This window comes from Myzus persicae, unplaced genomic scaffold (genome assembly GCF_001856785.1).
Source record: "Myzus persicae strain clone G006 unplaced genomic scaffold, MPER_G0061.0, whole genome shotgun sequence".
NCBI lineage: Eukaryota > Metazoa > Arthropoda > Insecta > Hemiptera > Aphididae > Myzus > Myzus persicae.
Window position 1 is genome coordinate 29,667 of NW_019100469.1, and position 13,965 is coordinate 43,631.

Consider the following 13,965-nt stretch of genomic DNA (forward strand, 5'->3'; position numbering starts at 1 on the left):
TTTAATCTTGAATACATATATACTATATTCTGTTCTCCAAGAATTTTTAAAAACTCCGTAGTTCGTCAAAATGCTAAAACCCTGAGAAATATTTACAACTGTAATAAGTTTTTAAATGAGAATCATTATTTGTTAATAATATTACATGTAGAATACTGATAATGTCATTAGTTTAAATAAGAGTTATCCTAATATAAAAAAAATTGTATTTGATAAAAGAAGTATTCGCTAACCTTTCGAAGTATAGAATATTTTTTACTTGCTGTTAAGAATCAGATTGAAAATGAGGATTTAATCCTATCAAAATCTTGTAAAATAATGTAAGATCAGGTCAGTCAAATTTACTAACAAAAGATTGTAACTACTTACTATATTTTAAAAAGTAATTAAATTTCATTAAATGTTCTAAACATAAGAAAAAAAAACATTCAATAATAACCAACCTCGAGTTTGATATTTATGAAAGTAATTAATCAACAAACTAAATAACTACAAATAACTCTTGTTGAAGTGTTAAATATTCCGTTTTGGGTTTTAAGACATACTAAAAAAAAAAAGGTTGGAATGAGAATTAATGAAAAAATAAACAGAATAAAAGATAAAAATAGTAAACACACACCCCAACAAAATTAATATTATAAATGCAAACTGAAAAATAAAGTTATAAAACAAATCATGTTTTTTGTATAATAATAATCAATACATTTTATTATGTGTATACTTTATACATCAAATATAATTCTTGATAACAGTAACTTTTCTTGGTGTATGATATTGTTTAACACTTAAATCATAAGATGTTAAAATTACATTTTTAAATAGTTAACATACAATTACAACATAATGTACTATGTAATTAAAAGTAATTAAACAAAGTATATAAGACTTGAACATGCAATCATACTAATATATTACTGTAAAACTATAAAACGCAATAAAATGAATTACAAATAATCATTTAAAAATATATAAACTAAATTATTTATGAATAAAAATGATTGTATGATTGTTGATGTAGTAGAAAGGAATAGTAATAAAATAGTAAAACAAAATGGTAGTCTATGTGATGATACAAAGACCAAACAAATTTCTTAAGAAATTTATGTTGGTTATTTTTGATTATATTTATGTTTTAAATTTCATTCCACAGTGTAATTTTCATTAACCCGTTCCCTAATGATTATATACAATGCAAGTTTACACACAATTATTAATCTAAATTTATGACTAGGAGAGATTAAGTAAAATAAAAAATATATGCAATAAATAATAATGTAATATAATCTATCAGTAAAATAATATATATATATATTACCCCCCTATTTAGCAAACTTAATGCTAAATCATAACAACAAACAGAAGAAATTGACTAAATTTTGTCCAATATGGTATTAAATTTAACGCCAAATAGGCAAATTAATTTTGAAAAATTTTTTAATTGATATTGCAGTAAAAACCACATAAACAAACTAAAAAACTTGGTTAATTAATATTAAAAAAAACCATGGTTTTAAGTATAAAAATAAAAGCACGTTTAGTACAATAACAAGTGCAAAAATATTATCACAAATTTTTGGGGAAATTGTTTTTTTTTTAATGTTATAATTTAAACTAAAAATGTATATCTAAAAATATAATTTCAATAACAATAGTATTGTATAAAGTTATTGTTGGAATAATTCATGTAAAAACAAAAATATTAGACAAAAAATAAATACTTTTCTCTTTTTCTTCACCATTAATGATACTTTCAAATTATCTTTATCACAATAATGCCTTTGGTTTAAAAGAAATAATATTGTACTTTTACAAGCAAAAATATAGTTTCGTCATGAGGAAAAAATTATTTAACATACAAACCTATATAGAAAGTAAAATATTTGGAATATAAGTCCAACATATCTTTCACACTTGAGCAAAACAAATTACACTGTTCAATAGCCTGGTGGCTTAGGAGCTTGATGTTTTGCAACTGAAATCAAACATTAATATTAGATACATATTTTTAATGTAGAGTAAGTTTATCCTTACCAACTAGTCTGCTATTATAAATTTTATCAACTCTTTGGAAAATTGGAGGCGATGGAATCCTAACCATTGGCTTGAACATGGTAGAAAACTTCATTTCCATTTCTTCTACAAAATTACATTTTCACATTTAAAATAATTCATATATAATTAGTCATTAGTAATATTACCCAAAAGAGACATGCTTAAAACAGAAGTTGGTCCATTTCGCATAGAAGAATGACGTGTTGGAGGTGTTGGAGGAGCTCCATTAGTTACCTAAACAAATATAAATAATTTATAATTATAGATTATTATATTTGAAATAAATGCAAGTCCATACTTACATTGTTATTATGGTAGCTTTTATGAGGGGGTACATTTGGTGGTGGCGGAGGAGGCCCACTCCGATGTGGTGGTGGTGGTGGAGCACACACAGGTGGATTCAATGGCGCCTTTATGGGTGGAGGTGGTGGCCTTGTATTAGGATGTTTAATGGGTCGTAACGTCCGTGATCCCCACTGGCCATTTGGGGGAGGATTTGGAGAACTCCTCAAAATACTATCTTGTGATTGATGGAAAGCAGGTAATTGATTTTTACTACTGATGGTCATGTTATTAAATTGAGGTGCTGTACAAAATAATATTAAAATTATAAACATCACATTTGATTGATTTAAGATATTATATGTCAATTGTCAATACATACGTTGACTATTTGGAGCAACTGGAGGTGTTTTTGGTATCCTCATACTTTGTGCTCTGGAAACAAGATTTCGCCCATCAGCTGTTACTAAATTAGTAGAACTAACTGTCAACGTTGATTTCTTTGTAGGCACGGCTGGCCTGATAGATGGTGGTTTTGGGGCAACATTTGGTTTACCGTATCCCCCTGGAGGAGGACCTCTGCCAGCTACATTATCAGACACAAGACTAGGGACACTGCCTGTTAGATTGTGACCCACACCGGGGGGTATAATTGAAACAGGCTCGGAAGTACTCTGTAAAGAAGAAAAAAAATTAACCAAAATGTATTTAATTGAATAAAATGTAAAAAAAAATATATGAATAATTGTTTGAATAAAATTACCGAAGGAATAGTTGGTTTTTGATTGAATGGTGGTGGTTGTGGAGGTGGTCCTCTTGATTTGATATCATTTTGAATTTTTCTTATGCCATCATTTTTCTAAAAACATCAAAATAAAATAATCAATTTTTATGTTTACACATTCTTTACACACTACAACTTACTTTCTGTGATGGAAGAGTACTTGTGTTAGAAGGAGAGGAATTTGCAGTTGATTGATTAAACAATGAGACCGGTGATAAATTATTAGTTGGTGGTGTTTGGGTTCTCGATTGTCCTAGAATTAGTTAGTTATTATATATTTTATAAAAATGTATAAGTCATAAGTATTCTCAAAGTAATCTAATCATATTATAATAAATTATAATATAATTGACTAGGAAAATTACAAAATAGGTATAAAAAAATATTTCCCATATTTTTCCAGTAATAAAATTTTATAATTTACTATTGAACATTCCATTAACATTGAGTAACAAGTATTGTAATCCAATGCAATTAAAAATATAATAAGATAAATAAGAAAAATATGTATTAATTGTATCAAATATTATTATTGAATAAACCTTTTTTTTATATATTATAATGGATTATTGGAAAATACAATAGGAATAAAATTACTACTAAAGAATAAATTATTCTGTTAAATAACTAGAGTAAATTTTGATAAAAACCTTTTCTAAAGAATAAAATAATCATCTTTCATTTTTGCTATCAAATATGAAATATTTCAATAAATTCAGGGTACAAAATATGTTTGTATAATGTTCAAAGTGAAATCAATCAATGCATTACACCTTTTTTACATCTACCTATATGACAATTGCATACAAATGGAGAAATAAAGAAAAATGTGAAGAAATACCTACTGCATAACTAACTGACAGACAAGATTCTAACATTTCCTTTTTTAGGTCCAGGTAAAAAAATTAGGTCATCTGATCAAGGTTACAATAAAAATTTTTTTAAACATCAATCAAATCAATACCTACACAAATAGTCCAATGTTGGTAAATGCATAGTATATTTATTATATTTATCATCTCTTTCATAAACGTTTTAAACCTTAATTTTAAGAAACAACAGTTTAAATATGATAAGTAGTTACACAACTATGTTGTACAACTATCTAGAATGCACAAATAAATATTCTAGATTATATACAGTTAATAACAAAAGAAACACATGTGAAGCAAATAAGACAGTACTGGCAGCAACTTATGTAATATTTTAATAAATTACTCGCAGTAAAATTAAAAATTCCAAACAATTTTACATGACTACAAAAATATAAGAATTCCATAAAAAAATGTACCTATATGAAATTATAAAAAATTACAAATATATAGTTTAAAGATTGTCTTAATTAGCATATTCAAATCATATTGATTAGTTTGTGAAGTATGAATTGTTACTTTTTCTAATAATTTTCTACTTTAAAGCATAGATGTGAGTATAATCACATAGTAATTCTTTTACTGTGAACTAGGCAAATATGTTAAGGAATTCAAATTTTTTCAATATAAATAACAAATTACTTTGTTATTTTGAAACAGCTTTAAAATTTCAAAATTCTCATATTTTTTAAGTTTGTCTAGTTGTCAAGTTCAATGTTCATGATACAAAAATCACCCTCCATACATCTCAAAAAATTTTAAATATACATAGTACAAATGTATTTTTACAGTTATTTAGTAACTTTTTAAAAGCAATAAGATACAATTAAAGTACAGTTTAAGACTATGATAGTACAAAATCTAAGTACTGTTTAATCATTTAAAAATGTAATTTAACAATTAAAATTAATTGAGCACATACAAGATTATTGATTTACATTATTGTACATCAGTTAGATTAAACAAATTACAATATAAGAAAATTATACTCAGATTAATGGCATGAGGAATACAGATTATTTGCTAATTTCTAAGAAAGTCAATACACATTAATGAGTTCAGTATAATTTGTTCAATTAAGAGGTCAAAACTATACAATTGTAATGTATTAATTAGTTTTAACTAAATTATAGTAAAAGGACAAATCATAAAATGTTAAAGTCATTTAAAGAATTTTTTACAAATCAATATAATTGGTATAAATATAAGATGTTCCCATTTATTACTTCTATCACATTTGTGATATGGAAAATACATTGATATCTGCAAGTATAATATACTCTTCATTACTAATACAATAATAAGAAAGTAGATTAATAATGTAATCATGAATAGTAAATTATTATCAAATTAAAATAAGTTAAAATATGAATGTGATTTTTTCTATTTTTAATGTTAAGTAGGTATACTTATAATCTATAATATCAGAAAATAAACATCTTACAAGGTTTAGATATTAACAGAGTATAATTTAATGAACATTTTTGTTATAAGAACTCTATAAAAATACATAATATTGAAGTATATCTATGGACTATGGTTACAATTCAAATATTTTGATAAAGCTTTAATTTGATTTTATTCAATATATTAGTGAGTTAAGTTGGGATACCTAACTCTTCAATACATACTCCTAATAAAAAAAAGGATAAAATTCTAAGAGTGCATACATTAACAAAAATGACAAATAAGTATAAGGTACCAACTACATTTAACTGTTAAATGTTTTCTCAGTTGCATGTTTGACAGTGTTCACAGTATGGGACAGAAAGACTAGGTCAGTTAAGGTAATATAAATTAGATGCTACTAGATAGGTAACCAAACAAATTTAAAATTATTAAAGGTACTTACAACTCACAAGTCAGAACTGGTTTTCTAATAGTATCTGATCAAGTACTTTGTCTTTCTGTCCCACTGATCTAATACTGTACTTGATTCTTATTTTTCAAATTTTCTGATTTTATCAAAGTATAATCATACCTGTTGCTAATCCAGTTGGTTTAAGTTTAGGCATGCCTCCAGCAAACAACTCTGCTAAGCCATTAGGTGTTCGTGCAGCTATAGAACTCATTTCTCCATTTTTTACCGTACCATTACATTTAACAGGTGTTTTTGGTGAATCTATATTATTAAAAATCATACTTGAACATTTCACATAAGCAACTAAATGAAATAATACAGGCATGGTTTGTGTTATTGAGTCTCGTACAAAACACTGATCAATACGCTAACTATAACAGTTAGTTGCATAAGTCATTATGGCAGACAACAATATTATTGAACATCAGTCGTGGTCAAACAACAAGGCAATGGCCTAGAGCAAAACGAAAAGGAGGCATGTGACCGGGTAGGTCACACACCACGGCACTAGGTAGATACTCACTGTTGACAAGTGGGCTGCTCTTGTCGTTGGTCACGGTCTTCTTCAGGGGCTTGCCAAGCCTGATGGACTGCAGCAGCTGGTCCCTGGCCTGCAACGGGTTGCCACCCTTCTTGCCTGGACCGGCACCTAATGCTGGTGGTGGCGGCGGCGGTGGACCCGACAGGGATGCTGGTGGCGGCGGCGGCGGAGGAGGTGGCGGGAACGGCATAGCGGTCTACACCCGAGCAGGAAAAACAGACAAAAAAACAACCACTGTCAGGTCAGTCGTACGGAACCACTAGGTACGACGGTCGGACCACCATTCGCCTTTGGGATCGACGGAGCGAGGGCGCGGTGTGACACGGTCAGGCCGTGTGTGTAACGTGTTGGCGACACGGCGGGGCCCACCATCAATGACGGAGCGACGTGTGTGAGTCACGCGCGGGCGACATAGTGGAACCGACGACGATGACGAAAGAACGCAATAAGAGGATTTGGCCGGGAGCGGTTATCACTACTCCGGTCGGAGAGCGCGACGCGGAGACTTACCGCGAGATTCGTACGGACTGGTACAATTGCTGCTGCTGCTACTCGTACCGCTGTCGATCATCGACGGTTCTCTTCCGCCGTCGTCGAGGTCGCGGACGATTTGTTGCCGTCGACGATCGCGAATTTCAAATCGACAAGCATCGCTGGACGATCAACCGGACGTGATAGCCAGCCGAGATTGTGTGTGTCGTAACCGTACGTGCTGTCGTGTGTGTGTGTTTATAATAATAATATTATTATTATCATGTCGCGACTGTCAATTCCATAGTGAAAAAAATGTAACTCATTTCTAAGAGGGGGTACTGAACTGTATCATCGTTATCGTGTGCGATTGTTATTATATTTTATTTCATTTTTTTTTTTTATCGATATTATAAATTTACAGTATTTACTATTTACACGTTCGATCTGTGTTGACAGTTGTCAGTTACCAGCAGTTACTACTTACTAGTTACTAGTACGTAATATTATGTCTACACAGGATATTATGCCAACTATAAATAGTAAATAATAATAAATAACAAATCACAATTTAATATTTATAATATTATGTAGGTAAGCGCGAAGTGACATAATATATGTTGTCTATACTACGGGACACGGGTGTGTGGCGTGTGCGTGCGTGTAAAAAACACAGTCCACAGATACAGATGATAAAATAAAAACACACGCGCACGCGCGCTTGCGCGGAGGGGCAACATGGCGGAGGCACAAGGCCGTCGTCATCATCGTCACCGCCGCCGACGGTGGTGGACGATCCGACGATGTCTACGTGTGGCCGTGGGACACACCACACACGTCACATGCTCACACGCACGACGTGCTCTGTTTAATTATATACCCATCGTACGTCCCTGCTGTGCGAGGCGCTTACTGCTTATGGGCCTGTTTAAGATGGTAGTATTTAGGTACTGTTGTGGTAGCCTCACTATATTATTTTAATTTAATAGTCATAGCCCATAGACGTACTTAGCCCCCCCCCCAGATTAATAGTAGTTAATTTTGGTCAGGTAACTTATGACAATTATGCATATTATATTGAACTTGTGGCGAATTATAATTGTAATACTAATAATAAGTAATATTATCACTTCTGTAAATTTGTAATAATATTCATCATAATCTTGTTTCACACCCGAACAAAAGAAATGATATAATTTTAGATTCTGAGCGGAAACGGTGGCCTAAGATATTTTATACTATAGTAATTTATTGTTTAGGTTGAATTAATTTTCGAAAAAAACATTACATTGGTATTGTTATTATCCTAAAATAGTCAAGAGATTTTTTAGTTACAGGATGAACTACTTATGAAAAACATTGTATTACATTTTCAATCCTTATAGCTATAACATTTGAGCATTATATAAATTTCTAACTACAAAATTATTTGCAAATTGTCTTGGTTTTTTAAATATTTAAACTTTAGTTGCTTAATAAAAAAAATCGTGCATATTATTTATATTTAATATTTTTAAATTGCTACCAAAACAACTTTTGAGACATTTTCAAACTTTTTGACCCAACAAAAAATTTTTTATCGACATTTATAAAAAAAAAAAAAATGAAAATGTTTATAAATTATTCAAAATATTTTTTTTAATGGATCATGTATTAATTTAAAGTATCCATGGTTATAAATACATATCAATGGTCGTACGCTCTACATTGTGGTGTCTCGAACCAAATATGAAGTATATACCTATTATACCTACTATAGTACTATATATATGCAGCTTGTTGATCATTCTTTCTCGTGGATGCCGAAGAGCATTAAGTCCCTGACTTTACCACCGGATATTCACAGCCAAGCGTTCGGTGGGTAGACCGTCCGCCAGTGATGACACCCGGATGTTGGGGCCATGTCCTCTGAAGGGGGATTCCTGTTGTGGGTTACTTTGATGAATCCCATATTTTTTTTTTTGATAGTAGGCCCAAAAAGTAAAAATAAAGTCATGAAATTGGTAATCGCCTTTTCCAGTAATGGGGTAACTTTTTTGGGACCAGGTTCTCAAGTTTAAATTTTGAGAAGCAGTTTAGAATCACTGTTATCACAACATTTAGTGAAGGAGAAACCTATAACAATAACCGTTTTATTTTTTCGTGTTTGTAGAACTACCTCACAGTTTTGTTTTTAATTTGTATATTTATCTATTATGATTTTCTTGTATGATTTAATCACGCATAACTAGTTCTTGATAAAATAATTTTTAAATTTTTGGTGAACTCAAAAACAAATAGGCAACCGATGACAATTTAGATATATTTTGTAGGAGTTTTTTTCTAAAAATAATTTGTTGTTTGGTTAAAAACCTTGAAAATTTAGTCCAATATCATTTTATCATTTTATATCATTATACACGAAAACTTAAGGCAAGGTAACAAAAAAAAAGCTATGCTATATTGCTTTAGATGCTCTATTATTTTTAAAGTTTTAAAAAATTTGATTCAAGGTAGTTTATAGGAAAGACAAAAAAAAAAAAAAGTACAAAATAGCAAACATAAATAATATTTGGCTTTGTGGGAACAATTTTAAATGTAACACTTTTGTTTTGTAGATAAAATACTCAGTCATTTAAAGTTCAAACATATATGTGTTATTATCATTTATAATATAAGAACTCAAATAAATGAGTGTAAAAAAATCTAACAATAAAATATATTAATTCAAAAAAAAGCACGTACATAAAATTGAATAGATTGTGAACCAGAAGGAGTAGGTAGGTATATACAGCTTGAACTTCCATATTTTATCTAGTTTATTATAAATTATAATAACGTTTAATGGATTAAAAATTAAAATGGAAAATAAATTACATGAATTATTTTGTTCTAAACATTTTCTCCCTCTTAATTTTAATCAACCTGATGTTTTAAAAAGACAACTTATGCCAGAATCCAATTGTATTGTAAGATTAAATCCTAACGCAGTACCTAGTATTCAAATTGATAAAATGGTAAAAACAATTAAAAAATGGCTATAAATCTCAACCAAGAATCACAGCATATTTTGAAAAAACGCCTTACAAATATAATTGAAGATATATATTAAAAATCAGTACCTACACTGAAAGAAAAAAGATAACGAAGTCGTCGTTTCAGTTATTGATAAGTCTGAAGTCAATCATAAAATTCTAATATTACAAAAAACAGTTTGATGCATAAAAAGAATTACAAAACAACCCAAAAAATAATTATTGAACACCTTCGCTTGAATTTACTTCACTAATTTAAATTAACTAATATTAAAAAAGGAACTTTATAATTAACAAAATTTTTATCTGTAAGATAACAAGCATATTCTATTACTAAAGATATTTTTTTAAATGAGAAAAATTAAGAATAAATTAACTATCGACGTTGTGGGTTCTCAATTTAGATTGTTCATTGGTTGAAATTTTAAAAGATATAATTACAATTTTTGGTAGTGAAACTTCTTTACAGAGGGTATGAAAAAATAAGATTATCGGCCGTCACAACATTATTACAATAGCATAATGGTCAATTATCAGTACCATATATACCGTGAGTATATGTAGTATGTATATTACCATAAGCTAGTGGCGACTTGAACATGTTTTTTCCTATGAAGCAACTACCTTAAATAATAAGTACCTACCCACACACCCATTTTTCACATTTTGCACTTATTTTTTCACACATTTTAAAAGTAGATCATATATAACTATATGTGAATATAAATTATAAACTAGTCTAGCTGTCTACTTCTTGGAGACTAGAATCATTGGGGTACCCACCACCACTTTTGCGTGAGGCAGTTGTCTCTTAAATTAGCTATTTACGCAGCCACTGCCATAATGGGCTATCAACTACAATATTGAGGGTTCGAATTCCAGTCGGGTAAACCAGCTCTTCAATTTTTTGTTTTTGAAAAAGAAGAAGTTTCACTTCATTCGTACACTCAAAGTCGCAACAAGTACATTTTTTGTTATTTGACAAAGTTTCTAATACCTATTTGGAAGTTGCAATCACTATTTGTCAGCCAAGTATTATGGTCCTGCAGGTACTTTAATACATCATTATGAAAAATACACAATATTATAGTTTTTTACAAATTCGATGTATATAGGTGCAAAACAAATACTTCAATTCAACAAAAAAATGTTTGAAATGTAAATAATATGTTTAGATAAAGAGTATAAATGAATATAGTTAATACAGTATCATACACTGGGAGTAGGATAAAAATTCCGAAGAAAACAGTACACGGAAAAAAAGTCAGACCAGAAAATTATTATACTGAAATAAAGTCCGGTTTGATTTTTTGTTTCATAATAAAATTTCTTGATTTATTAATAAATATAAATATAATTTAAAATTGATAATACTGTAAAATAATTTGTTATTGATAATATAAAATATTATTGGTATAAGAATAATGTAAAGCTAATATTTATTTTGCTTTCAAATACAATGGCCAAAAAATTCTTCCACCGATTTTAGTTAATGGCCACTCTAGAATATAAGTTTTTTAAACGTTCATCAGTGATATCAAACTTCCGTTTTTTTGATGCCAAAATCCCTTTACGGCCTTGTTTTCACCTAATTCTTGCAACGCTTTTTTAATTCTATCTAGTCCTAAGTCCTAACTCTTCACGCATTTTAGAAATTAACTTCCAGACCGTTGGGTGCGCTTGTCCGACAAGATGCGTAAAACGGTATTTTCAACACTCAAATAATGGTCAAATATTGTTTGTTCGATGTTGACTGTTTATCGTAGCCTCTTGAACGTTCCATATTTCTAATGGAAGTATTTTTTTTTAAATTTTATATTCATAACTTTTCCTAAATTTCTAAATGTACCATTATAACTTATGTAGAATCGAAATAATCAAGAATCTCTGTAGCTTCTTCTGTACAAACCGTCTTTAAATATTACATTCCGTCGTATACTTAATTAATTGGTAAAAATGTTAACCCATCAAACATAGCGAAAAAATGACTTAATGTATCATCAGTTTTATATTTGGCTTATAATCCAACTTCCATTTCGATTCGAACAACTGCAATTGCACTCAAGTATGGACAACGACTGGATTTTTATCGTTATCGTAACATCAATTTTATGTATAATATGCATATGTTGGATATTTCATATTTTATCTTATAATACAGATTAATTGTGCTATCATTATTTCATTACCTTCTATAATACATATACATGTTATTTTTCTATCTATACCTTACTTAACCTAACCTACCTTCTATTACTGTAGATTGTATAACAACAAATCAAACCGAACTTTTTTTCTGTACAATCATTTTGTGGTCGGACTTTTTTTCCGGGATTCCCATACATTGTGTATATGTGTGTAATATGACTCATGATATGTTATGTTAGAATTATATTATTCGACCATCATCGACTTCAAAGTTTTGTTTACAAAAGGTTAAGTGTAAAAAACCAGTAAAACTTAAACTATATCCCCTTCATTGAGTGACACCAGGGCCTTAGTTTGAGTAGTTTGACTATAGTCTATAGTTGCGCACTGGTGATACTGCTGAGATTGGTATTATAATATTATAATGTATTATCGAACTACCTAATACTTAAACAACGAACAGGTAGTGTCCAATAATGACTAGTGACTAGTGATTAGTGAGTGGTGAGTGATGTATTGCTAAAATAAAATCTTGGCCGTGGGTATATATTACCATATAATATTTATTATTATAGAACATAGATTATATAGCCATATAGGTAGACCCTTTTCACGTAATAAGCATGTGACATTGTGACAATGGTAAAACAAAAATCATATCAGTCAAGACAAAAAATGTATGGCTTCCTTAAAAATTATAATATTTTATTCGGCTGTATGACATAAGCGCCAAAGGTACAAAAATGGCCTATAATTTGCGCCAAAATCTGTAGGACATAAGCGCCAATATAATATTGTATACCTGCTATACCCAACATATGATATAAGCGCCAAAGGTACAAAAATGACCTATCATTTGCGACAAACAGATAGTTATTTAAAAATGTCTATATCTTATAAAAATTATATTATATTAATATTATTATGTTGATAGTAAATTATAATATAGGTAGGTAATAGGTACATGCACATCAATATTATTTAATACATTTAATGAATTGGTTGATTTTTTAATCCCACTTTTCAATAATTTATTTATTTTTCTAATCAATAGTTCTAAATTTAATATCTGTTATTTAATTTCTGGCGCTTTTGTACGATACGACTTTTTTTTTCTTATCTTATTTTGGCGCTTATGTCTTCCCCCGTTTTATTCAAGTCCTAATTATCAACAATGCAAATTAAATACAAGTATAGTTTATAGTTTTATACTTGAAGGTGGTCGTTTTTGGACATTTTTTGAAATAAGTATGTACTTTCCTAAAAAAAAAATCATGAGAGTTATACGTTTTAGACATGCATTTTTTAATTTTCAAAAATTATTTTTGGTAGGAGTATTATAACAAATATTATTATAAAAAAATAATTTTAAATAGATAAAAATAATTATTTAGTAATTATTGTGGTTATGGATTCTTATCTTAGAGTTAGTTGAAATTTAAAAGAATAAAAATATAATTGTTTTGGCCCGCTGATTTCTATGTGACTTGGAGGTACAGTTACTCATTAGTCAGTCATACATTATGCTCGCTGGTCGTAGCTGGTATGGACGTATGGTACTTAAATATACCGTTAAGCATTTAACACATTTACTTTTTATATAAGATGTGTACAAAACAAAAAATGATTAACAAAAAAAATCTTTAAAATTTAAATTATGTAACAAATAATATTACTATAATTAGAAATTAGATATTTTTTTGATTTTAAAACATTTATGTATATGAATTTGATTATTTTATTGATATCATGCTAATATTCATGAGAATCGATAATATATTGAACCTGAATTTTATTCACAAGGATAGGTAAGGGTAAAATTGTATAAACTTAAATTATAGGGTCCTTCATTAAAAGGCCCTATAGTTATCTATAGTTGTGCCACTGGTAATACGGTATATAGGTTAAATTAATTTTCGCCAAAATAATTGCATTTATTA

At 29.3% G+C, this 13,965-nt stretch overlaps 1 protein-coding gene across 4 annotated transcripts; it reads right to left on the bottom strand.

The window, feature by feature from the left end:
• Positions 1 to 1,052: 1,052 nt before the first annotated feature.
• LOC111038376 (WAS/WASL-interacting protein family member 3-like) lies at positions 1,053 to 7,432 on the bottom strand. Of its 4 annotated transcripts, XM_022321566.1 has the most exons (10): positions 6,903 to 7,429; positions 6,375 to 6,588; positions 5,972 to 6,112; positions 3,259 to 3,371; positions 3,098 to 3,193; positions 2,717 to 3,008; positions 2,355 to 2,638; positions 2,199 to 2,286; positions 2,032 to 2,136; positions 1,053 to 1,972 (listed from the first exon to the last, which is right to left on the bottom strand). In XM_022321566.1, the coding sequence occupies exons 2-10, from the start codon at positions 6,580 to 6,582 to the stop codon at positions 1,935 to 1,937; spliced, it is 1,365 nt and encodes a 454-aa protein (XP_022177258.1). In that variant the 5' UTR covers positions 6,583 to 6,588; positions 6,903 to 7,429; the 3' UTR covers positions 1,053 to 1,934. The 4 variants fall into 4 exon arrangements, with proteins under 4 accessions (XP_022177258.1, XP_022177333.1, XP_022177171.1 ...); XM_022321641.1 differs by having other exon boundaries at positions 2,032 to 2,133; positions 6,375 to 7,431; XM_022321479.1 differs by having other exon boundaries at positions 6,375 to 7,429.
• Between the last annotated feature and the right edge of the window lie 6,533 nt (positions 7,433 to 13,965).

What these genes read in the sequence shown, in the direction of transcription:
- LOC111038376 (XM_022321566.1), bottom strand. Translation starts at nt 6,582, where the DNA reads ATGCCGTTCCCGCCACCTCCTCCGCCGCCGCCGCCACCAGCATCCCTG. An exon ending in GAGCAGCCCACTTGTCAACA is followed by an intron (nt 6,113 to 6,374) that starts GTGAGTATCTAC and finishes TTAATAATATAG; the next exon opens with ATTCACCAAAAACACCTGTT. An exon ending in AAAGCTACCATAATAACAAT is followed by an intron (nt 2,287 to 2,354) that starts GTAAGTATGGAC and finishes ATATTTGTTTAG; the next exon opens with GTAACTAATGGAGCTCCTCC.